This window comes from Chelonoidis abingdonii, chromosome 5 (genome assembly GCF_003597395.2).
Source record: "Chelonoidis abingdonii isolate Lonesome George chromosome 5, CheloAbing_2.0, whole genome shotgun sequence".
NCBI lineage: Eukaryota > Metazoa > Chordata > Testudines > Testudinidae > Chelonoidis > Chelonoidis abingdonii.
In genome coordinates, this window is record NC_133773.1 from 103,131,554 (window position 1) to 103,158,207 (window position 26,654).

The 26,654-nt window shown below is 41.4% G+C and overlaps 1 protein-coding gene across 1 annotated transcript in view; it reads left to right on the forward strand.

Moving 5' to 3' along the window:
- ARAP2 (ArfGAP with RhoGAP domain, ankyrin repeat and PH domain 2) overlaps window positions 1–26,654 on the forward strand; it is a 238,272-nt gene that overhangs the window by 52,060 nt on the left and 159,558 nt on the right. Inside the window, exons 8-9 of the mRNA XM_075066537.1 lie at window positions 9,664–9,784; window positions 14,175–14,353. Of these exons, the coding sequence (XP_074922638.1) occupies window positions 9,664–9,784; window positions 14,175–14,353 (300 nt within the window). The remainder of the gene's footprint in view (window positions 1–9,663; window positions 9,785–14,174; window positions 14,354–26,654) is intronic.

Genomic DNA, 26,654 nt, shown 5'->3' on the forward strand with positions numbered 1-26,654 from the left:
TTTTTTTTTTTTGTATAGAGTCTTATCTTCATGGTGGTGTTAACTAGAGTGTGGATAACTCAAACTAACACCTCCCAAGTTAACATAGCTCGGTTGAGAACAGTCACACTCAAAACAACACTCAAGAAACAGTGTGAATTTTATTAGCTGCACAGAGTAGCTGCATTTCTCGGTCCAGAGCACTTGAGCTTTAACCCATACCTCTGATAGGGCAGCTCACTCAAGTTTAAAGTACCACTTAGCTTGAGCTAGAGATTTTTGATGGGTGTTGGGTTTGGGGAAACACATGAGTTATACCTGGAACCAACGCTGCAGTGAAGACAAGTGTTGAGTGTGCTCCTCTGTGCAACATCTTCAGAAATCAGTTTCTACTCTGACACAGAATGTTTTCTGTATTTTAAATGTTTAGTTTCATACTGTTTTCACAAATACTCACACAAATTAATATTAAGCAAATCCATATTGTGAGGTGCCAAACTAACCAGTTTTATGTAGCTACTGCTAGTCCCTGGCAGCTTTTAACCACACGCAGCATTCACAGATGTATACTAATGCTGGGTAGAGGCTGAGAAGTTTAAAACAATTTCTATATTTTATCTTGGAACACTCCATATACCAAATTGCCTTGTCTGCTTCACTTTAATTGAGAACTTGCAGAAGGTGACGGAGTGAGAAGGAGAAGTTTGCCAAATGGCACATAAGTTAAAAGAAAAATAAAGAGGTGGGGGGAGTGAGAGAGTTGTATGTGTGACACCCCCACACACTTACACTCAGTCCTTCTAAGCAGGAGGGTCTTATCGAGTTTTCTGAACCATTTTCTCTGACCTTGTTCAGCAATATCAAACCAGTAGAGTGGTTCTCTTTTAATAAGTACACATTTTTCTTTCTCTCATACCCAAATATAATATATGAAGAAAAATGTCCAATTTCCTGCAAGCAGTCATTGTCCTTGATACTGATCTTCACTGAGCCACTGATGCTGCTCATTTCTTATATGTACATAGGCTTGAGCAAGCTAGTGTGGTGAGAGCAACATCCTGTGTGGTTACATCCTTAACTGAGTGTGGTTAAGCAGAGAGAGTTTTTTATAAATGGAAAATGTAGTCTGAGGCTGCTTTTCAGCTACCAAATCTGCATGTTTTTTTTGTCTCAGTGTGCCGTCTGTTTTTGACGGAAGGAACTACAATTCCACAAAACCTAAATTATAGTAAAGCAAAAATGTATGGTAAAGTTATTTCAAAAGTGTGAGGAACTGGGACATATTAATTAGAGCTGTACTGAAAATGGTAAATCTGTTTCGTGTATGATTTCAGAATCTGATTTCATTGTGATTTGGAATGAAAACAAAAAATGTAAAAATTATATGTAAAACAGAATGCAGGTTGTTGTTGTTATTGAAAAGTCAAAATGGTTTGTTTTGAAACAAAATTCTGCCTACTGAGCTGAAGGAGAGCTGGGAGAACTGGCTCCTGGCTCAGACATTGCTTTCAGAGTCTGGCCTGCCAAAGAGCCAGGAGCCTGGAAGCTGGGGCCCCCAGCAGTTCTCCAGACTGGCTGCTTAGGAACCGGCCAAGCAAGCTGTCAGGGTACCAGGGAAGGTTCTGTCAGAGCTGTGTCTGGGTTCTGTCAGACCTAAATCAAAATCAAACCACCTCCACAAAAAGGCTAGATTTTGATGAATCTGCCCTCTCTGACAGAAAACCCTTCCATCTGAGAACTTCTGACCTGTTGTGATATTAATATGGATACTTCTGGTGAAGAAGGAAATAGCTGAATCTTTCTCATTTGATTGCTTATCTAGAAAGGTTTCAAAAATTGTACTGATCAGAAAAGAATTTTTTTAATACTAGGCATTTATTTCCTGTGCATGAGAAGTAGCTTTTGACAAATAATTGATAAACTATTGCAGTTTCATTGCATTTACGATATGTACAGAGTGTTGCTGGAAGTTAAGTTGTGCTGATTTTGCACCGTGCTAAAGCTTTACTTTTCACTTTTCTATCAGCTGATACATGCTCAGAATTTGTCATATGTGTTTTACCCACCCTAAAACACAGTTTGCATTCTCCTATCTAGAGGCCAGATGAGCAAGCTCAATTCCCTCAGTCCATTGTGGACTTTGTCTCCTTGTGTAGGGGCTTCTCATGCTATACCAGAGAGTCTCTTCCTCTCAGATGTAATAGTTAGTGTAACAGCAATTACTTGAACTTCCTTAGAGATTTAAAAACACCATATTAGGTTTTGTTAAATGCATTGATCTTCTAGTGAAAGAGTGGAGATGAGTTTTCAGCCGAGGCAGTCTGCAGTAACTTTAATTTTGGGATATTCTTCCTGTATTGGGTGAGACTGTGTTTAAAATTAGTCATTTGCTCTTTCTGCTGTCTCAAATTCAGGTGAATAGATAAAACCCAAGTATAACAAGTCTAAATTCAATGTCATGACCATGTGAGTGTGCATGTTTACCTTTCAACTGTGGTAGTCTATTTCAACTTATGAGAGGGAAATAGCATAAGGTTGAGAGTGGAGGTGGAGGTGAAGGTGGTAAGTGCAGCTCAGGTGCTTTGCGTGATATAATCTTGTATCACATCTAAGCCATAGGAGTCATAAGTGAGAGGAGTGTTCTAGGTAACTTGTGACAGAGAGAAAAAAAGCATCTGTACAATGTTAGTTTGCTATTGGTTGTGCTGCTGCTGCTCACATTTGTCCATCTCTATCTGCAAACACCTAGTAGCTGTATGTTCCAAATGTCTTGAGGTGAAAAAAGGGCTGGTTATGCCAATTAGGCATAAAGGCCCGGGGAAACATAACAGTGTAAGACCTATGTAAGGCCTGGTCTACACTACACATTTAAACCGAATTTAGCAGCGTTAAACCGATTTAACGCTGCACCCGTCCACACAACGAGGCTCTTTATATCGATATAAAGGGCTCTTTAAACTGGTTTCTGTACTCCTTCTCTCATCGGGGAATAGCGCTGAAATCGGTATTGCCATGTCGGATTAGGGTTAGCATGGCCGCAAATCGACGGTATTGGCCTTCGGGCGGTATCCCACAGTGCACCATTGTGACCGCTCTGGAAAGCAATCTGAACTCGGATGCACTGGCCAGGTAGACAGGAAAAGCCCTGCGAACTTTTGAATTTCATTTCCTGTTCGCCCAGCATGATGCTCTGATCAGCACGGGTGGCAATGCAGTCCCAAATCCAAAAAGAGCTCTAGCATGGACCGTACGGGACATACTGGATCTGATCGCTGTATGGGGAGACAAATCTGTTCTATCAGAGCTCCGTTATAGAAGATGAAATGACAAAGCATTTGAAAAAATCTCCAGGCTATGACAGACAGAGGCCACAGCAAGGACTCAGCACAGTGCTGCGTGACAAGCGTAACGGAAAGCCAAAGAATCAAATGGGCTCGATGGAAGGAGGAGGGGGATGAGGACTCCAGCTATCACACGTCTCTGCAGGTCTTCGAAAGCATTTTCATTCTTTGCTGAGCTCCCAGTGCTGAAGGTTCAAAAACACTTGTCAGGGGTGGTCTCAGGGGTATCATCTCGTATTTACCCTCTACCCCCCGTGAAAGAAAAGGGAGAAAAAATCGTTTTTTGCCATTTTTCATGTCACGTATGTCTACTTCATGCTGCTGTAATTGGTGTCGCGGCACCTGAACAGCAGCATCCCCTCCCTTCTTTCCTGATGGCAGACGGTACAATCATTTGGTGGATAACTGTCATCAGCCCTGAGTTGCTCCTTTATCTTACTAAAAAAAGCCAGTGTTTCTGTCATTCCGCGCTTCTTTTTACTCATCACCAAATGGGGGGACACTGCCTGCGTAGCCAGTGAGGGTTTGGGGGAGGAGGGAAGCGATGGGTGGTTGTTGCAGGGGCCCGCTAGAATGGCCATGCATGTGCTCTCATTTCTGCAGGGATCTACTGAGGCATCTGACACTGGAGTGGGTTCGCTCTCTGGCTTCTAGTGACTTGCCCATTAATTCTCGGCAGGGACTGACTCTCTTTATTAGACAAAGTAACTGAAGAAGGGAAGATCCCGGGACGTCATATCCCATTTTTTGTCATGTGCCCCCGGCTGACCTCAGCCGAGGCCAGCTCAGGAGCACCATGACAGCAGCAGATGTACAAAATTGGTTGATACGTCATGCCATTCATTGCAAAGCGATACACAAGAATTGATTAATCGTCATATTCACCACCAATTTCAATGGAAGACAGTTACAATAGGTTTGGTAACCATCTCTGCTACTTTGCAAGGGCAAATGAATGACTGCTGTTGCACTGCCGTACTGCTTCTGTGCAGGCAGCATTCCAGTTTAACATTCCCGGTGGACGTGACAGGCAAACACGGCTCGATGTGTTGCCATGCTATGCGTCTGCCGGGCCATCGGGAAAGGGTGACGAAATGATTGTTCCGTTTGCTTTCACGGAGGGAAGGAATGGAGTGATGACATTTACCAGGAATCACCTGACCACTTTTTTTTTTTTTTTATTTTTTTTGCATCCATATGCACTTGAGATGTACCAGAACGTCCATATGGGTTGGGGGGCAGACTGCGGAACTATGGGGATAGCTATTAGGATAAGCTACCACAGTGCAAATTGCTCCAGAATCGACGCTAGCCTCGGTACATGGACGACACCACCGAATTTTGCTTCTTAGTGTGGCCGTGTGCACTCGACTTTATACAATCCGTTTTACAAAAATGGTTCATGTAGAATTGGAATAATCCCGTAGTGTAGACATACCCTAAGTGTGCATAAAAAGAATGGTTTAGTGCATAGGGCACTGGACTGGGATTCTAAAGTTATGGGGTCAGTTCCTGACTCAGTCACAGACTTCACTGGGCAAGCTGCTTCTTTATCTACTCTGTGTTCCGTTCCCCATATTTAAAAGTGGGGATTATATTTCCCAAAGTCGCAGGGTTTTGTGATGATAAAATCCAACACAGATTGTGAGGCATTCTGAAATTATAGTAGCGAGGTCCATATAAATATTTGGAGTGATTAAATTTCAGCAGCATTTGTATATTGTCCTGCATATGTACATTTCTGTTATGCAACTCAATAGATGAACAATCTTTTGATTTATAAAAGTATACAGTAAGACATCTGCATGGCACTCCAGTGCCTTTGACATAAAATACAAAAAAAATAAAAATAAACTGAGAGTAGCAGCCAACCCCACCAACAGCCCCAACACAACTAGCTTACAAAGTCTCTCTGCTCCCAGTGCTGTCCTTTGGGATCCCTTCCTGTGCCCTCCTCCCTAAGGGCATTGTAAACCTGAATCTGTGTGACCTGTGCTTCTGGACTCAAGGTGTCCAAGCCCATGCTTTAGTGTCCACTCTGCATTGTAAACCTGGGCTTACAATTGCTGGGCCTGGGTGTCTCAGCCGTGCAAATGCTGAACTAGCCAGACCTTTTGATTTAGTTCTGAGGCTTGAGCTATGCCCTTGCTACAAAGTGATAGGGCTGGGATGCAAGTCTCAGCGGGCCTTGGACTCAGACCCACCTGTCAGTAGGAGCCTAGGCCCTTAGTCTTGAGTGCTTGCTGAGCTGAATCAGACATGCGTGGACGGTAGAGGGGGTTGGGCTCAGTGACTGAGCTGCCAAAATCTTAACAAAACTTTTTTTATAAAAAGTTCTGATTTAGGGGATTTGCCACAGTATGTATTTTTTGTACCAATAGGGTTACCATGCATCTGTATTTTCCTGGGAGCAATTTTAGTGAGTACCCACCACCTGCTGGTAGCCAGCCCCTGCCACACCCCCTCCCTGCCCTAGGGTGACCAGATTACATGAACAAAATATTGGGACACATGGAGGGGCAGGTCTGGAGTGCTGCAGAAGCGCGCAAAAAAAAAAAAAAAAAAAAAAGCCGAACCAGAGTGCCGCTGAAAAGGGGGGAAAAAAAGCCGGGTACTCACAGGAAGAGTAGCTCGGAGCAGCAGGAAGCAGCCCAGGCCCAGCAGAGCAGCTGGAGACCTAGCAGGTGGCAGCAGCAGGAGCTCCAGGGCCTGGGATCGGGGGAGCAGCAGCAGCAACAGGGCCTGTGCCCAGAGCCAGGCGGCAGCCCACATGGCTCCCCCAGCACAGCGCCCCCGGCAGCCAGAGGAAGAATTACATCACTTCTTGGCCAGAGACCATCAAAGCTGCAGCTCCGCCTCGCAGGGAAGTGGGTTAAGAACCAGTTCTAAAACTGCTTCAAAATTTAACAACTGGTTCACATGAACCAGCTCCAGCTCACCACTGCTTGGGCTCAAACCTGAATCTGGGTTTACAATGCAGTGTAGATATACCCTAAAGTCTGAGTAAATAGATTCTCCTTGTAGTATGCCCCATCTGTCAAAAGACCTGGACTCTTTTTAGATAAAGGAAGGGAAACTTTCCAAAGTAGAAGGTCTCTGTTGGAGAACATTCTACCACGTACCTGCTTCTTCATTTTTTTTATTTTGAGGGGACTGTAGTATGAAAGCCATTGTTGATTGCAGTACTGACAACGTTGCACATGGGGGAGAGTGTCTTAGGACAGCTTAGATAAAACTCATCTAAGGTTACCAACAAAATAAGTAACTTGAACAAAAAGGATGGGATGAACATTTTTATTTTATTTGATTTTATTTAATGGCTATTTGGAGGGGATGGTTTAAACCATGAGCTGTGGTGGTAAGAGGAAATGTAACAATTTCTTATTGCAGAACTCTTTCCATCATCAACCTGTCTTTTCTTGTGTTTAGATGAAGTACAAGAAGTTTCAGTCCCAAAGTCAATAGAAATAGAAATGCCGTCTCTAATTTGCCAGTAAAAAACAGATGGTCTTACGGCAGCTGTGTAGCTAGTCATAGCTACAGGACCAGTTCTGGTAACTAGAGTTACCAAAGTCTTTCCATTTATAAATTCCTGTTCCAAGTTGCTTAGAAGTTCCTAAAACTTTACCTTCATTAAATTTTGCCAGCGTCTGTTCTCTGCCCTGAAGGGGTGTATATTTTCAATTTTGGCAAAATGCATTTGTGTTTCATGCTCCCAGTGTCCAAAATGTGTTACCTGTTGGGAAGAGGAGAGAAACAAAGTACAAAGAAAAATTTATTTTTTAGCAAATACTATGAAATAAGAATAGTTGTTGGTCATATTAGCAATCTGATAGAGTAATGCTGCTACAGTACTCAACATAGCCAGTAGATGCCTGCAAACACCGGAAAATAATTATATCTGAGTGCTTTTAGAAAGGGCATCTGCTATTGGAATTTGTTACCTTATGATTCTATTTTGTGAACTGTAAAAAAAAAACTTAATACAGCACCCAATTTTTTCTGACAAGTGAATAGCTACTGTGTTAAAATCCCTTTTCAAAGAAAATATAGCCTTAATGATGTGTTTCTCTGTGTGTAATCCTTTTTCATTGTGCTGACACACACTAAGATTAAATTACCAAAACAGTAGTGCTTCACAAAATTGTAGAAGTGTTTGCTTGAAATAAAATGTCATTTTTATTGCATCATTATATTTTCAATATATTGCAATTGTCCGAACAGCCTTCATTGAATATATGTGTATTTAAAAGGGAAAAACGTGAGACATGTAGGATGTCTTTACATAAATCAGTAATACAGTGAATAAATAGAAAATATATCCAGTGAGTGCTCAGCATTTAACCTTAAAAATTATACACTGAGTACAGATACAGAGGATAATTTTATTATAAAAAGATCTAGGTGGAAAATTATTGTAACTAGGATTTTTTTTTGTGGGAAACGCATTGAACTCTTTCCAGTCAGAAATATCTTGCTTTCTCACTTGCCAAATCCCAGTAGCATATTTGGGTTCTAATCGGAAGGCAGACTGACCTAAACATAGAGGGGTTAGAAAAACCCCACCTCTGAAGCCAAGCTGGTTTTCAGAAGTGCATTCTAGATCAGGGGAGGGCAAGCTATGGGCCACATCCAGCCCACCAGCTGTTTTAAGTTGGCCCTCGAGCTCCTACTGGGGAGCAGAGTCTGGGGCTCACCCCGCTGCAGCCGGGGACCAGGATCAGGGGCTGCTCCACGTGCTCGTGGAAGCAGCCACATGGCCCCGCTCCAGCACTGCAGCCAGGGAACAGGGTCGAGGGCTGCTCCAAGCAGCTCCCGGAAGCTTCGGCATGGCTCCCCTCCAGCTCCTATGTGCTCCATTGGCCCCCTCCAGCACTCCAACAGAGAAGGGACATGCCACTACTACCAGGAGCCACTTGAGGTAATCACGACCCGGAGCCTGCACCCCTGAGCCTCCCCCCACACCTCAACCCACTGCCCCAGCTCCGAACCCCTCAATCACTGGCCAGAATACCCTCCTGCACCCCAAACCCTGCATCCTCAGCCCCACCCCAGAGCCTGCATTCCCAGCCGCAGCCTGCACCCCTTCCAGCACCCGAACCCCCAACCATATCCCTGACTCCCCCCTGCCCTTCGAACCTCTCCGTCCCAGCCCAGAGTACCCTCCTATACTCCAAACTCATCTCCAGCCGCACCCCCAGCTGAAGCCTTCACCCCACTTCCCCTACCTCAGCCCAGAGCTCCCTTTCTCACCTGAACTCCTCATTTCTGGCCACACCTGGAGCCTTCACCCCTAGACAGAGCCTTCACCCTCTCCTGCACCCCAACCACAAATTTTGCCCGCCATACAATTTCTATTCCCAAATGCGTCCCTCGGGTTAAAAAGTTTGCCCACCCCTCTTCTAGATACTACTATTCTATCTGATTTTCCTGCATATACCCTGCCCCCCTCACTCACACATGAACTTGAATACCTGTGATGTGTGGTCCCATTGGTGTAAGGGATGGCTTGACCTTTTTGTTTAAAAAAAAGCAAACAAAAAAACTAGAGTTGTGCTAAACTGTGGTAAGCTTTCTCCACCCCTGCTCTGTTTTGGACCTTCTTATCCCAAATGCTGTTTTGGAGCCAGAGACGCCACCCCCACCAAATCAGAAGTATTAGGACTCCTAGACATTTTGCCATGTTAGGGAGAAGAGAACATCTGAGGTTGAAGGGAGGTTCCCTGGTTCTTAATTCTTTTGTTACTGTTCTGCTGTATGGTCCCCTTTATCTCTGTCTCCATTCCAATCCCAGACTAAAGGTAAAATCTATGCATCTCCTCTTCTCACTGACCAACTATGTGGAAAATACCTTTCTAGTGTTATGATGTCTGAGGGGTGGGGGCAGGGAAGCTTACTTGGTTCTTCCCTGACACTGTTCGATGAGTCAGGTTTATCTGTGTAGCTGATGTTTCCTGAAGTCGTAGAGATACCCAAGACTGTGGTAAAACTAGGGTAAATTACATTTGTCTACTGTCAGGCTGACAGTGGCATTTTGGAATACAGAGTTTCATGTAATTGAAGTTTATAAAATGTGGTTTTACTGTATATTGAATAATGTGCCTGTATGGAGCCAAACTCCTTCTGAGAAAGGGGCAGCTGTAGATAGCTACATAAGGGTGAAACTGGTGTTATGTAGCAAATTTTGAGGGGGCAGAAGTACTTTGGTAATCAGTATGACTTATCAATAATGCAATAGACTGAATTAATATGTGAACTTTACAGGCATAATGGCATACATCTGAGTAGAACTACCTACAATTTTGTGAAGTCGTATTAACTATTTCTATTGTTTTTTATATAGGAAGTTTACTCTAAGGGAATAATCCTGCTCTCCGCGATAGTTACAGTCAGAGTCCATGGGGAAAATAAATTTGAAGTTGTCACAGCTCATAGGAATTTTGTCTTCCGAGTGGAAAAGGAAGGTAAGCAGAGCACATATTTAAATGACAACTGTTAGCAGATTGTATTGGTGGCTACAGGTAAATAACATTTCTAAAATCAGTGTTTTTGTATGCATGTTGTCACGCTTCCAGCAAGGTCACTGGGATCCAGCTATCTTGGGCTCATATGTTGTAGGTTTTTGTGAGAGAACTTTATTCCATACTCTCTGGCTAGGTTACTTCCCAGCTAGAGGAGAGACTGTTATCAACAGTCTTAGGATTCCAAAGTTAGTCTAAAGGCCAAGTTATTGAATCCTCTGTGCAGTTCAGCCCTAGGACTATTTGACAGAGATTGTCTTAGCCTGAATTTTTCATTCACTAGAACCAAGCACCTTTCCCATAACCCAAACTACCTATATTAAAGGCAAATTTCCTAAAGCAAATTTGTGCTTTAATCAGATCTGCTGGAATATGCAGATTGTTTTAAGTTGTTTGGTCATCTGTTTGAGAGATTTAATTTATAGAAATCGCAGTTTGAAGTACTGTATTGGTTAGGAAAAAGGGTGTTTTCCAGCAGGTTTTTTTTTTTGTTTTTGAGATGGCATAAAGCAATTTTTTTCTGGGTATTCTTTAACATTTATTGGAGCTACTTATAATCCCTGTGCTTTCAGCCATCTGTTCTGAATTACTGTTCAGTATAAAAATGACAAAGAGCAAAGTGAAGTTGATGGCTTGGATGTGGAGATTGACAAAATCTGGCTTGGCTTTTCTGGTGGCTTATATTTAATGTCAAATATGCGGTGTTTCCAGTGAGGTTTTTGATAGTGAATAAGATTAAACTAGAGGCCATAGAAATTTCTTGCAGATTTTTTTTATCAACCTGTAGAGTGTATTATGCAAAATCAATACCAAAAAGTATGTACAGCTTGAGTTATTTATGAAAAGTCCAATAAAAATGGAATATTAACTAGAATATATTTATTTCTTTACAGCAGTGTACACTAGCACCAATATAGTTAAAAGTCTGTCAGCATTTCCATTATCAACTCCAATTTTTATGGGGTTATAGCTTGGCTATAAACATTCGCTCCAGGGTATAACTTTGAATGCAGTATCCCAGCCTGTGGTATCGCAGCCTTATCAGGTTTGGTTCAAATCATTTCAGGCATTCTTACATTGTTGGCTGGCTTCAAAATACATCTGCAATTGTTTTAAAGATTTTTTGTTTGTTTGTTTTTTTAACTGCTGCTCAAAAATATTATCATTGTAACATGAAATTTTGTAGGGCCATAACCTGCTTTATCTACTAATGCCTTTGGATAATTAGAAAACAGCATCAACTATTATTTTTTATTTATAATTTTTTAAAGTGTTCCTCTTTGTGCCCTATGACAAACTTTTTATATGGGTTACAAATTATATTTTTCTTAAATGTGCAACCCTCCCTTGACAGAACAGCCTGCTTAGGCAGCTGTTGATTTACTGTTCTAAGTAGGTTTGGGACAAATCAAATGGTCTGTACCAATAACTTGAGCCATTTGAAGTATTGAGTAATTTATACATCCAAATTCCCTTTCCTGTGTATGCACAAACTATTCTTGAACCAATCTCAACTTGCATGAATTTGGTCACGGCTGAAAAATATTAAGGGTTTGTTTCCAAGAGTTCCTGTCATTTGTGGCTTTGCATAAAGAATTCAAGAGCAAGATTTTTCAAATGTATTTCAGTCTGAGGCTTGCTTGTGAACGCTTCACTGTGAAAATATCAAAGCACGAATGCACTTTGTTTTTGGTCTCCTAAGTCACATGTTGTTGTTTCTGTTTCTGGATTGGTAGACCATAATGCTTGATAAATGGAAAGTGGGTCTAAATAAATCACAGTTCTCTGATTCTCTCATGGCTTGTCTAAACACGTTTTGCTTCACTTTAGTTAAAGTTAGTTAGATAATTTCCCCAGAGAGGTTAGGAGCATTTTCTGAAGAGTTACTCTATGAAGACATAAGGAGGCATAGGGCACTGAGGGTATTTTAAAATATATTCCTTACCTGTTTTCCACAGAAGTATTATGCTCTGACTGACATGGATCCCAGGTTTTTGAGGGGAAAGAAGGAAACTGGATTTAAAAATGAGGGGAGGAGAAACTAACTGTGAAATAAGTTTTGTGAGCTGCTTACCAGTAGACTTTGCATTCAGTTTTTTTTCTTGTTTCAGATGCACAAAGTTTGTATGTGAGCAGTACTAATTATGAAGACTTAACAGTCTTAGTACTAGAACAGGAGGTTTAAGACAACTGTCTCACTTGGTAAATGTACACTGCAGTGCATGGTTAGACATATGCACTAGCTCTGCTTGAGCTAGAATGCTCCAAATAGCTGTGTGGTTGGGTGTAACATAGGCAGTGGCTTGGGCTTGCTGTCCAAGTATGCCAGGGTTCCAGGCAGGTTTGTGCTCGGAGGGCAGCTCAAGCTGCCACCCACGCTATGTCCAGCTACACTCCTATGTTGAGCGTGCTAGTTCGAGCACAGCTAGCGCATATCTGTCTACTTAGGCTGGGACGCCCAGCTTCAGTGTAGATATATCCACAGTTACATTAATAAGCAATGTCCCATTCCATTTTGAAATCTGAATATGATTTGATTAGAATTCAACAATGTTTGTGGAAAACTTTTTTTATATTAACTCAGCTCCATCAATGACATACATGTTGAAATACTTTTTTATGCACCTATTGATCTTTTGAACTATCCATTCTAAGAGATGTGCTTGAAACACCTTTCCTGAGGTGATCTGTCAAGCTGCTATTCTCTCTTCTTTAAGATCCCTCCATGACACCCCCTTCTAAGATGATGTTTATAAGAATGAAGTTGAACAGACATCCATGCCTCACCTTACTCAGCAAAAGGCATGTGCATAGCAACAACTTTTTGCTTATCTTTTTGCTGTAATCCTTGTTCTGCCTCCCATGTCTGCACCCTGTTATGTTGTCACCCTCTCTTTGCATTCTTTTGGGATATGGATAATGTCTGTTTGCCTGTAATCTAGACTACTTATACTTTTTTAGGTGCTGTAACATAGTAGAGTTGATTAAAAAAATTGAAAATTCAACACTGAAATTTTTTCCTGAAAAAAGAATAATAATCAGTTTCCTACTGTTTCATAACTTATTCAGTGAATTAAATCCCCCACAGCAAATGGAGTTAAAGTTTTCGTCATAGTCCTGCCACAAGTGGGGGCAAGTCTAATAATAACTTTCATAATATTCATTATTAACATCTATCTTGATCTTGGTCCTGTGTAATAACTGGACACAGTGGATGAGTGAAGGACTGAATAGAATTGTATTACTTCAAATACTTGCTCTTGTAAGCTGTTAAATTAATAATGCATGCAAAGGGTATTCAAATAGGCATTTCCTAAATTCCTTGGATAATGCAGACTTTTACAAGATATATCTTAATGTAGTAGACTGTAAATTGCAAAATATTTTGCAATAAAAACATTAGCTATATTATCAGTATTATATAGGCCTAAATTTTCAGAAATCCCTGCTGATTTTGAATTCCCCAGGTTTTGGATGCTGAACTTGAGATATCTATCTTCGACCATATTTCCATAGTTTGGATTCTCGGCACTTTCAGGAAGTCAGGCCCTTTTAAGTTGTTTCAAGCTGGCCACCCAAAAATGTTGGCTGTAATATCTTCTATTGAACCAATCTGTGCTAATGACAGAGACATGCTGTCAATCTTAGGCAGAGCTCTTCTTCAGGTTTTTCCAGTTAAGTAGTGTTTCTCAAGCTTTTTGATACAAGCGACTGGCTTGCTGCCTTCCTAAACTGTGTCAGGGAGATCTCAGGGATTGGCACTAGTCTACGGACTGGCTGTGAGAAACACTGTAGTAAAAGATATTACCTCACCCGCATTGTCTTGCTAATATCCTGGTACCAACGCAGCTACAATATCACTGTTTAGTCACATTTGAAAATTTAGGCGATAAAAGTACTGTGTTCTTGGAGAAGTTGCATGTTGACAATGAGAGTTACTGAAGTGCAGATTCTGTCTTAAGTCTTTACCTGATATATGTTCATGCTTATTCCTTTTCATTCCCCCTCATCCCCCCCCTCCCCCCAGGAAAATAAACCTTCATGCCAACTACTATCTAATAGGGTTAGAAAAAAGCTTCCCCTCTGTCCTAGAATTGTCTAGAATAGTGATTCTAGCATTTACTCTCAATCATCTAATACAGACCATTGCCAAAGACAGAATACCAGGTTAGGTGGACTGCTTGTCTGATCTGGCATGACATTTCCTATGTAACCTGTAGCTTAGTCAAAAGAACTGGAGCACCTTCATGGGCATGTATGTGAAGACAGTGGGGAAGCTGCAACATTCCAGGAACATGCTGCACTTGTCTGATTTCCTTTTCCTTCTCCTTAGATGAAAGGATTGACTGGATTAATACAATGCTCAGTGCTTTGAAATCACAGTCCAATACCCCTCAGACTCGGGCTGCTGTCACTCCTGAGAAAAGTGGCTACCTTGAACTAAAAGGATACAAAGCCAAAATCTTTACTTTACTTCTGGGGAACAATGTGTGGCTCTGCAAAAGTGAACAGGTAAACTTTGTTATACATTTTTTTGAAATAATGCTTGTAAAAATGATTAAACTAGTGAGTTAGAAAATTTTACCACTTATTGGATGGTCACATTTTAGCTCTTTGTTATCACACATCATTGTTGTAGTTCTAAAAGGGCTTTTAAAAGCAAAATATGTGTCACCACCTCCATTGTACAACAGGGAAAAACAAACTAGTGTTAAGCTCCAGATATCTTTATAGGTCAGTGGGAGAGATGGGGTTATTTTAGTAGATTGTTTACAATATACACAAGTAGAGTAATCATAAAGACCGAGGATGTATTGTATGCAAAGGCTTAATTATTCAGACTTTTAAACAGTACAGTTTGAATAGTATGTACTTTTGATTATCTGTAGTATTTAAATAGTATCTCCACTAAATTTTAAAGAAATGTCTGTATTTTAAGAAGTTTTACTTCATCGATGTTGCTTATGGTGCACTACAAAATTTTAAATAAACAATGTAAAATAACATTGACACTTTAATTCTGCGCATAAAATCCAGTGATTTATCCACAGATATTTCCTAGCATAATATTAGTAAGGAAAAATGGAATTCCCATGTCACACAGAGATCTTGCTAGCTGGAATCGTTAGGAAAGTCCTAAGGGGAAGGGGGAAACGTAGACAAATAAGTTTGTTGTTGTTGTTTTGGTTTTTTTCCCTTCCTCCCTGCAGCCCCTACTCCCAGGGTGGTGCCTTTGTACTGTCACAATCTGACTTTCTTGTTCTCTTTCAGTCCCTCCACTGCCCTCTTTCACTTTGGTAATGCATGCTAAACCAGACATGGTGTCAGAGAGAGCCTCATATGCAAAGACTTGAGAGAAATACAATACTTGCTCTTTTACCGGTTAAAATCTATTTTCCCACTCAAGCTTCCATGTTTCAAATAGGAACTGGGACAGTCAATAAGGTTGATCAGTCTGTAATTTGCCCTCATTGCCTTCAGCTAGGCTTTCTGCTCTGTGAAGCTACCTAGATTTGTGCTGGGGCCTATCTCATGTTTGGGATTGGGTTCCACCATTCTTTCCCAGGATATGGCTGCCCTTTCAGAGTCGAGAAGGAATTTCCCTCTCTTGACCCATGTGCAGTGCTTGAGGGTATTTTGTATGTAAGGAAGTCCTGAGACTCACCAGATGCATTTTGTGTGGTCGGCTTTCAAAACTAATTGATCTGGGCACAAATTGTGGCCCCCGTTCATTTGGTTTTACCGTTACCTTACTTAGGCTTATCCCAGTGCTAAACCATATTGTGGCTGAGATAATGAGTGGTAGCTACATCTTATTTTTAAGTTTGGTATTTATTTTTGCTGGAGGGAAGGTTTGTCCTAAAGGGTGCACTTAAGAGGAAAGCGTCTTGTTAGGTTCCCTGTGGGGCATTTAGGGCCTCCATCATGATTCAGTCAATACCACAGTACCTAGTTAGTTGGCCTGTAACTTGATATGTTTATTTCAAAAAAGTGGTCAGTTAAATACAAAAATTAGTCAGTCTACTAAGTAGCAATGGAAATGTATTTCATCTTGATTGTCTTCATTTTCCCCAGCAGAAAAGATGTTTTAGGTCCCAATTCTGCAACTTTTTTATATCCATGATCTTCAGGGTGGTTCCATGTGGGTATGAGATCTGCCTGAATGAAACAAGTTGCAGGACTGGGGCCTCTCATAAGTCCCGTGCCCGTCTACAAAGGTAATAGTCCAAGCAATGTCTTTAGCTAACGCAACAGCAACACCAGCCGTTGAGAAACTATATTTTTTCGTACTCCAGTTTTCAGTCAAATACAGAGGAGTAGCCGTGTTTGTCTGGATCTGTAAAAGCAGCAAAGAGTCCTGTGGCACCTTATAGACTAACCGACGTATTGGAGCATGAGCTTTCGTGAGTGAATACTCACTTCGTCGGATGCATGTAGACGAAGTGGGTATTCATCCACAAAAGCTCATGCTCCAATAATCTGTTAGTCTATAAGGTGCCACAGGACTCTTTGCTGCTTTTACAGTCAAATATATACACTTTTGTAGCACTTTGCCCACTATATCTACTGTATTGTCGTCAACCTAACATCCTGTTTTGTATCCAGATAAGGTTGGGGGCATGTCTTTCAGAGTGAGTGGCACTGGTGTTCTACTAGCCTCTTCCCCCAAGCTTTTAAGTGGAAAGTGAGGATAAGCCGTAACTACTTTGAAATGAGGAACAAATAGAAATTTGGAGCCATCATACCTTATACCTCCAGGATAAACTGTTACTTAAAAGTTAAAACATTAACCAGTTTTCAAAATGCTTGTGACTGTAGCTCTGCCTTTTATTTGGAACTGAGTTGTTTTTACTAAAGAGAAACAGCCAAAATTTTTTAAAAGTATCATACTTTTAACCTTCAAGCACAAAGCTGCTGATACATTTATAAAGGCAAATTGTACAAATTTGAGGCCAGACTTTGAAAATAGTGTAGCCCACACAATTTGGATCAGATTTTTGAAAGTGTTCGGGACTCAGTGGCTCACACTAAGAACAGCGGAAGCTCTTGGTTGCTGAGCTCTTCTGAAAATCTGGACCTAGATCTGTTCCTGTTTTCGTCTGCAGTTGATTTATGTCACCAACACTGGAGTCTTGGTTTGATCCCCCTTCTACAACTTGTTCTTCACTAGTTTTCTATTAAGGATAGGAGAATATAAAAGCCTCAAAACCCTCTGTTAAATTTATTTAGAATATCAAGAATGAGTTTTCAGAAAACTTTTTTCTAGCCATTATATTTTATTCATGCTCTAGCTTACTGTTCTTTTAGGTATTTTTTCCCCCTGTTTGTGGCTATAATATTCTTTTTCAGACTTCCTTTAGATCACCTCATTTTTCTAGATTTTTTTATGCTATTTCTTTGCTTGACTGATTTTTTTCTTCCCTCTTTTCTCATTCCTTCTGATGTTTTACTACATTCTCTTACTTATTTAATCTTTCTTTCTTTCTTTCCTATATAACTTATTTTTATTTTTTTCTTCTCTTGTTTTTTTCCCATCAGCTAAAAGTCATTTGAAATAGTGTGAAAACAAGTTGTTGTGCTGTTTCTTTTTCTTATTATATTTTTCAGTGGCAAGACAGTTCCCTCTTTGGCATCACAGGGAAGGAAATTGTTTTAAGGAATGGAGAGAGAGAGGGGATTCCATGAATATAGTGCATCATATACATGAATAAGGAAAATAAATGACTTAACTAGAAGAAGTTAAATGGTTGGATGGAATATGGCTATCTTCATCTGGAGTTCCTTGGTGTCACAAACTGACTCAATCGTCCTCTCACAGGACACCAATCTCTTCAGTTGGATCTAAATGTTGGATTCCATGAGTTTCTAAGCCCCTGAATCTGGATAGTGATTTGTCACTGTTCCTAGATCTGGGTCTGTCAGGCATACTCCAGGTGCAGATGCTGCATTTGAAACCTTGGGCAGTGAATTCCCCACACAGCCTATCCACCTTAGATCTTGGAACCAGTGCAACAAACCTCCTTAGCCTGCAGTTGCTTATATAGACTCTGAGTTCCATATCATCTTGGGTGCCTTGAGCATTGCAATTAAAGCTTTCAGGGACATTTGGGCAGATAAGCAAAAAATAATGGCCTAGCAAGGGAATTGCTCAACCCCAGGCACTCTACTCTTAGATAGCACTAAAACATACAGATTATTGAAAAACAACAAACAGTCCTACCTACTCTTCCTCTGACTCTGATCTCACTCCTCCTGTGAGTCCTGGATTTCATCAGCATCCATAGTCACTAGGGAACCATTCTTGCCTTTTCTCTCCTTAGCCTGCTCTACTTGCATGTGGGGGTGGATGGAAGCTTCCTTCTTTTAAAAACAGTCTGTCTCCCTTTTGCCCATGTGTTTGAGGCCAGTGATTTTGGGCACTTATTCCGGCCCCCACAGGCCTGGCTCCACCTTTTTTGCTGCCCCAAGCGACAAAGAAAAAAAAAAAAGGAAAACCCGATTGAGCTGCCGCTGAAGTGCCGCTGAAGAGGAAGAGAGGGACTGAAGGACTTGCTGCCAAAGACCCAGATGTGCCGCCCCAATAACGGACAGAGTGCCACCCCTTTCTGTTGGCCACCCCAGGCACCTGCTTCCTTTGCTGGTGCCTGGAGCCAGCCCTGCGCCTCCAGCTGGCTTCTGTGTAGAGTCATTACAAGTTATTGGCCCTACTGATAGCAAACTTGTTGCTCCAGTAGGGGGGTGTCATTGAACACTGTGGTTGCATCATAGCTTCTCAGCCATAGTCTGCCCTCCACTAGGCATCAAGCATCCGTGGCAAAATGAATGCTTTAATCCACAAAGGAAGCTGCAATGCAACGTGGAAGCTGCAATACAAAGTAGAGCCTCTGAATCAAAATGGGGTTTACAAAACAAAATGACACAATTTAACACAGAAGCAAATATGTCCTCAATCTGTCACATGCATTCTAGTATTCCTGAGTCCAGAATTAAGAAAAAGCTTGGGAAATATGCAGTGCAAAACCAGGTTGAGCATATGGCCTATTTCAGTCATTTTAGTTATTAAGAATTTAATGTGAAGAAAGTCTTTTGTAGTTGCTTTGAAAGACTGTCCCTCTATTCTAATGTTTCTTGGGTGTTTGGAAATCAAGAAGGATGGCTTCCCTCTTTAAACATACTACTTTTCTTTTTTGTACTTCTTCCTTAACAAGTAATCCTTCCATTTTGATTTAGTTTGAAGTTCAAACACAAGTGATTCTTCATTACTTGCACCTTTTAATTGAAGAGGAAAATAAATAATACAGCTTTGAAACCAGTAGAGTGCTCTAGTGTTCTAAAAATCTGTCTCTTTTACCCAATAATTACCAGGCAAATATGCTCAGGGATATCCTCGTATCATAGAATTCACATCCATACTAGAACTACACCCACAGTGACTCACAGGGGTTTATTATAACTGCAGTGCTAAAAGAAGCTATTTAGACATCTTACTATCTTGAAATGAGAGCAGATCTAGCTGATTTATTGATTTCTATTAAACTTGATAGAGAAAAGTCCAGTGGCACTTTACGGGATTTTTCCTTGTTTTCTAAAAGTAGAGAACAAGTATGAGCCAAATTGCCAGATCCTAACATAACCATCATGAACTTTGTGAAGTTCAGATTGAGATCAGAACTTCATGTCTCAGGTCTATTTCTCATTAAAAAGTGATTGGTTTAGCTAGAGCTTCTGGCAGTGATATACTGCTGCTATGAAACCATCAATTTCTTAGACTGTGTATGTCGTGTGGCTTTCTTAAACTTCCTCAGTGGAGCAAAAGTGAAAAATAGAACATACCGAATCAATTTACTCAGCCCATAACTTACTGAAATTCCCATTTCTATTTTAAAACCGTTCATGCACAAATTGGTGTAGTGCTTGATCCTTTAGGATGGCTTAAATCTGTGTTTGTAATGTCAGTCTGCTGTGATTGTAGTGTTGATGACCCCTTCTCTCCACTGAGCTGTAGGAAAAGATTCTGGGAGACACTTGGACAATCGACTCTGTCAGGGAGAGCCTCCAGATGTAACTGTGTGGTGAAGGTCATTGTCAGTGGCTTTGAGAAAGAGTGTTTAGTGGGGTTTTTTTCCACCTTTTATCACTGCCTCAAATGATTCCAGACTATGGTCCTGCGATTGGTGACTTGTGAGGTTTTGTGGAACACTTTTTTCCTACACTCACAGGGATTGTGGAACAGTGTGTGACTTTCTGTGTGTAGTTATGTGTGTTTCCCATGATGGACTTCAGATTAACGTCTTCAGCTTTATGTCTGAACTTCTGTCTTTTGAGTTCAAGATGCTTTATCAGGTTTTTTTTATTAAAAACTTTTCATGTTGATTCCTTGGGTTTGTGTGTAACAACTTGTACCTCTGCTTTAATTTTCCTATTATGGCTTAAATGTTGTAAGAGAGATGGTTAAATGTTGCATATGAAACAAATGTTTTTGATGAGTTAGCAAAAATGGCAATGAAAACTGTTCATCATCTATTCAGAGCCAGTACAGATACCCAGTAGTATTACTTGTAGAGAGTAAGAAGAAATGGATGAAGGTGCAAGTAGAAGTGAGTTTGAACAAGGCCTTGAAGGTGAGGAGCCTGCACCTGATGTAGCAGGAGAAAGGGAAACCATATAAAATGCATCAAAGGAATAATAGAAGATGACTACTTTGGCAGCTATGTTTTTAATCAGTTAGACTATGAGATGAGATGTAAAAAAAACACAAGGAACCCAGAAAGGAGAAGGATTTATTATACTTAATGACAATTTAGCAGGTATAGATGAGAGTTTTAGCAGGAGAGTAAAGGGGAAAGGATGACTAACATAGGAAAAGATAAGACCTAATGAACAAAGGAGGTCATGAACCCTTTCTGTGTGATTCTGGTTCATCCACACCTGGGATATTGTATTCATTTCTGGGAACCACTTTGCTGTTAACAGATATGGGGAAGTTCAAAGAGCAAACAAACATGGTGAGAGGGTGAAGGGCATTGACTCTTACTTAGTTCCTTTAGACTTCTCTCCATAGTTTGACTGCATGATGATTAAGGGGGAATGTGAATCAACAGATACTGAAAACACTAGGAATGGAGATGAATTCTTTAGTGCTGTATTTCAGGTTGTAAATAAGACTAGATAAAGAAGAGAGAGGGGATGAGAGGTAGAATGAGAAGGGACAGGGAGTGGGAGGAATTGAGATTGGGGATAGGTTGTAGGTATGAGGTGAGAGATAAAGAGAAATGATAGAAGCAGATAGTAAAAGGGAAATTGGGGAGAAGTAGGGAAAATTATCATTAGGATTGTGGTAGAGGGAAGATAATTTTCTTTACTGGATAGCATGTGTGTGGTTTTGGAGATCTTGTGCAAGTGTTTGAGGTGACACATGGATAATGGAAAAGGTCTAGGTCTGAAAGAAAAGAATGACTTTGATGGTGGTCGATACTATAAACATATAAAATAAGTCACTACCAAATATCAGTGTATGAATTTATCTAATTTAATGTGCCATAATTGTGAAGGAAGTGGTATGAAACTAAGTGACTGTTTTTTGTTTTAGTTCGTTCAATCTTTGGTCTTTATTTTAAAATTATTCAAGTCTGTAGCAAGATATAATTTGTGCTAATCTCAAAAAGTCCAGGAAATCTGTTCCTTTGCATTCTTTAAGGTCAAATGTGCCATTGACTGGAACTTGTTCTATTGAAGTGGAAGCACCAAACATCAAATGTGATCCAACCAGGGAGACAGTTTGTGACAGTGTTGCTATCAAAATGTAGCTGTGAGGATAAATTAAATCTATGCTTGTGGTCTTCCAGCAACTCCTCAGAATCAGATTGATTTTTGCCATGTTTTGGGTATTCAAGACGAACAGAAATTGCTCTTAAATCAATCGGTGTTTATGCAATTAAAAACTCAAAGGTGTATTCTTGAATTCAGTAAGAAAGTTACAAACTTTCTTTTTACTAACAGCGTAACACAGAATGATCCATGAAAAGAAATTATTGAAGTGCTTTGCCCTGAATGAAAGTGCTCCATGCAGATTTAAACTATATACTGCGAGTGCCAAAAATAAGGCTGAAAATAAAAGCTAAAAGAATTAATATTAATATTATACAATTGCTGAGCGTGAGAAATGACACAGTGACTATAAACATCCTCATGAGAAGAAATAGTCTTATTTAATGCTTAATACTATTTAATATTTTCTACACCTGAAAATAATGTTGCAGAATGTTGTATCCAAATTGCTGAAGATGTCATCCAAGAGTACAGAGAAACATATGGCAAGGAGGTCCCATCATTTGCTCAGACAACAAAAATTAAATGGAAAAAGATGAATGCTTCTCAGGTGCAGGCATCCTAAACTTCTGACTCATGGTGCGATACTATTAGGATTTCATTGGGGAAAAAAAAGGAACACCTGACAAGGAACAATCCTAGAGTTTGTTATGGAAGTTCAAAAACTCTTCCACTATAATTAAAGGCCTCATGATGAATTGATCAAAAAAAGAAAGATTGAATCCCCAGCTTTCTAATGGCATTCTGTGGAACTCTCAAGAAGACTTTCTGTATGTTTGCATCTAACTACCATGATCATGTTAAAAATTTCAATGAGCAGAAGGATGAATCTGATCAAACATAATACCCCGTATGAGTGTGTTTACATTGCATCTGGAAGCAAGCATCTCAGCTGCATTCACAGACGTGCTAGTGGACCTCACACTATGTGGCTCAAAACAGCTGTGTAGATGTTGCTCTGATGCTGTGGCTTTGTGCTTAGGCTCTCAAAACTAGGGAGGGAGTGGGGCGCCTCCTACAACATCAACACAACTATTTTTTTTTAATATGCTAGCACAAATCTATTGATTCAGGCTGGGTGGCTTGCTCCTAGATGTAGTGTAAACATATCCTAAGGGACTCTATGGAGAGGCACTAAATTTACAAAAATAATTATAGGAGGTTTCAGAACAACTTTACAGGGTAGATGGTGCTACCATCTCAATCTGTACTCTCTCTAACGAGAATTGAATCCACACAAAAACAAAATCCTTGGGCATATATTTGGGTTTTTTTAAAATAAATAAGTGTTGCTTTGCAGAAACCAGTGGTTTTGCATCAAACATCATATTTTAAAATGAAGCATTGAAATCCGGAGTCCTAGGAATAGTCAGCACTGCACTAGTATGTGCATTTTTATCTGCCATAGTGCTAAGGACAGAACACATCTGCATTTCTACCCTTAAGTTTATTTTCTGATTGCACAAACCAGACAGTTTCACATCTAGTTATCCATTATGGGTTATACAATCCTTTAATATTCACATGTATGTATGGTTTTATTTTATATTTGACTATCTAACAACCAGTTTTAAAACTACAAGAATTAAAAAAAATCACTTTATTTTTTCAGACTAGTGAGACAGCACCATTTTTAATCTGTTCTACATACAGGAGAGCATATGAAATTTAAGTAGAACTGCATTGGTACCTTAGTCAATTCCAGCTAATCATAGTGATGTCAACCTTCGTAGGAGAGGAGTGTTTGTAAACTTCAATAAATTGTTTGGGTTTTTATCAAATTAGAGGTAATTCAGAACAGATTTGCCCAACTCCAAATAAAGAAGTAGCTTTTTGAGGTACCAAAGAAATGACACTAATCCTTCCCTCTGTATGCTTTTTCTCTGGTATGAAACTGTTTTTCATATCAGAAACACTCATCTAATGCCTTGTATGAATTTGCCTTAATCTCAAAATTCATTCTCTATGAGAATTGAGAGTAGGGCTTTTGTTTTGAGGATTACTACAACATACCATGTCTCTAGGACACATTCTCTACACATATTTTAATTTTTAAAAAGACAAAGGAGGAACAAATTTCTTTTTATATTGACTGCTTTGTCCTGGGAAGGAAATACATCTAAGAGTGTCATGTTATTACAAGTTTTGGTTATTTAAAATATATCTTCTATTATTTAACTGCCGTTTGTGAAGAGTTTTAGAATACAGTATTTTAAATGCAGTTTTTGTTTAGGCTGTTAATTCTACTTTGCACTTTAGCTCTTACAAGCACTATACAAAGAACCTGTAGGACATTTAGTTTTCAACTAAAAAGAATGCACTTAGTGGACACGAGACCTCAGGGATTTGACCCTACTCTTTAGTTCCTGATCCTACAGTAGACGTCCTGTGTCCATGCAGAGCATCATATGAAGTTGTGTGGACGAACAGGTCTCCCCATGTGGACCTGATTGCATGACTGGAATTTTGCTTTTTCACTCAGTTCTGACACACCCATTAATTAGAGACACAAAGTTGGTAAAGTGTTTTTTGTTTTTGTTTTTGTTTTTTTATCGGACCAACTTCTGTTGGTGATAGAGATAAGCTTTTGAGCTTACACAGAGCTTTTCATATGCCCATTAATTATCTAGTAACCATTTATTCTTTGAGTGATTGTTCACGTCTGTGACACATTAGGTGTGCATGTGCCACATGCACGAACATTGGAAACTTTTTCCCTTAGTGACTCCCGTTGGGGCAGCAGGGGAGCCCCGCCACAGTGGCGCCTCATGCTGGTGCATATATACCCCTGCCGATCTGACTCCCCTTCAGTTCCTTCTTACCATCCGTGGTGGCATTGGAACAGCGCTCTCTCTCTCTCTCTCTCTCTCGCAAGTGTCCCTTAGCATAGTTATCAGCAGTTAATAGTTATCAGTAGTTAGTTAGCACTTCTTAATAATAGATAGTTAAGCTTTCTTTGTTTAGGTGTTGAAAGTTGTCTCCAGCACTAGTCCTGGGCTGCAGGGCATGCCGCAGGCTCAAGGTTTTAAGGCTTGCACCACCTGCTGCAAGCCTATGCCAACTAGTGACCCCCATGACTTGTGTCTCCGTTGCCTGGGGGAATTGCGTCAGACAGAATGCTGCAAGATCTGTAAAGCTTTTAAGCCAAGGACTAAGAAAGAAAGAAGGAGACTCGCCTCAAGCAGCTACTCATGGAGGCCGTGCTGCAACTTTCAGCCCTGGGCCATTCTGAGGCAACGAGAAAAACCCCGGCACCGTTCGACCCCACTGGCACAGTCGAAGGGCCAGCCTACAAGCCGAGGGTGCTCCCTATGTAAGAAGCGGGTACCACCCAAGCAAATGAGTGCTCAGAAGGGAAGCGCTGCCCCAGGACATTGTCCGGCTCTGGTACCAAAGAGCCCGTTGAGCCCTGGGCTAAGCGCCTGGAGCGCGGAGGAAGGGCTGGAGGAGCTCCTAGCCCTCCACACCAGACACATTTGAGGCGACAAAGGACCTCATCCAGTTGTTGGTGGCAAGTCCCCTTCCTGCCAAAGAGAAGCCTCTGGCACCGTCTCCTAGAGTGCTATCAAGAGGCAAGCTGGCAATGGTGCGCTGATCGAGGTAACTGTCCCGGTGTCGGTCCCAGTTGAGCTCAGCCTCTGTGGATTCCCAGTTGCCCTGACCAACCGGGACTCGAGGGCACTGGATCCCAGCCAGCATACTGCACTGGCCCCACCAGGGTACTGCTCCCCAGTGCCATCACTGGGTTGGCTCCAAAGCGACAGAAGATTGAGGTCCCCAGGCCTGAGCAGAAGCCAACGATCCCATTCCTGAGAGTATTGGTACCGGTCCTGATTGGCAAGGAGCCGTTGCCCCACAGCAGCACCGTTCTATGGCATCACCTTGGCCTTCCAGGTTGGCATCCTCGGAATCCAAGGTAGACTCAGGTTGCTCCAGCTATGCCCACAGGGCACTGACGAGCAGGGAGCCCCAAACCCTATGGCATCCCCAATGGGGCCCGCCAGGGCAGTGGCCCTTTTGGACATCATGGGCCTATCATCAGCAGCAGGGGCCCTCCTCCAGAGCCTCAAGATCCAGCTATTCGGTGCATCGGTCTCGGTCCCTGCACAGGCATTCCTCTACGCCCAAAGAGACCACAGTATCCAGACGCTTCTCGGAATACAGGAGAGTGGAAGTGGCACCGAGCCCGGTGCCATCCCGGAAGCAGTCTGTCAGGCAGGACCTGGAGGAACCCCCAGCATGTGAGGAAGGACAAGAAGGGCTGGAAGACAAGAAGCAGAAGGCCCTCACCTCTTTGTCATCCCCAGATGAAGCTAGCGGGCACAGTAGTGTCGAGGCCTCCTCCGATTGACCACAGAGTGCACCAGGAGCTGCTCTGCAGGGTAGCCCAGAACTTGGGCCTACAGGCGGAGGAAGCAGTAGAGCAGCAGGATCCTATGGTGGACATTTTAAGCCTCAAGGGCCCCTCCGGAATTGGGCTCCTGCTCATAAAAATAATCCAGTCCAACTACAAGATGATCTGGCAAACCCCGGCCTCTAGCATGCCAACAGCAAAAGGCTTAGAGTGGAAGTACTTTGCCCCTTCCAAAGGATACGACTTACTCTTTTGTCACCCGGCCCCCTGTTTGCTGGTCATCTCAGCAGTCAGTGAACGGGAATGACATGGTCAACAAGTCCTGGCTCCTAAGGCCCAGGAGGCTAAACGTCTAGACCTATTTGACAGGAAGGTCTAGTCTTCTGGGGGCCTCCAGTTGAGGATTGTGAACCAACAGGTGATCCTGAACTGACATAATTTTAATTCCTGTTTGGCAGTGTGAAGGGTTTTCCTGCACTTTGAACTTTAGCATCCAAAAAGTGGGGACCTGCATGGACCCTTCTAAGCTTAATTCCTAGCTTAGATCAGATAACGCTGCCACCATCCATAAATATAGTGTTTGGGACACTTCCTGTTCTCCCAAAGCCTTCCCTGGGGAACCCAAGACCT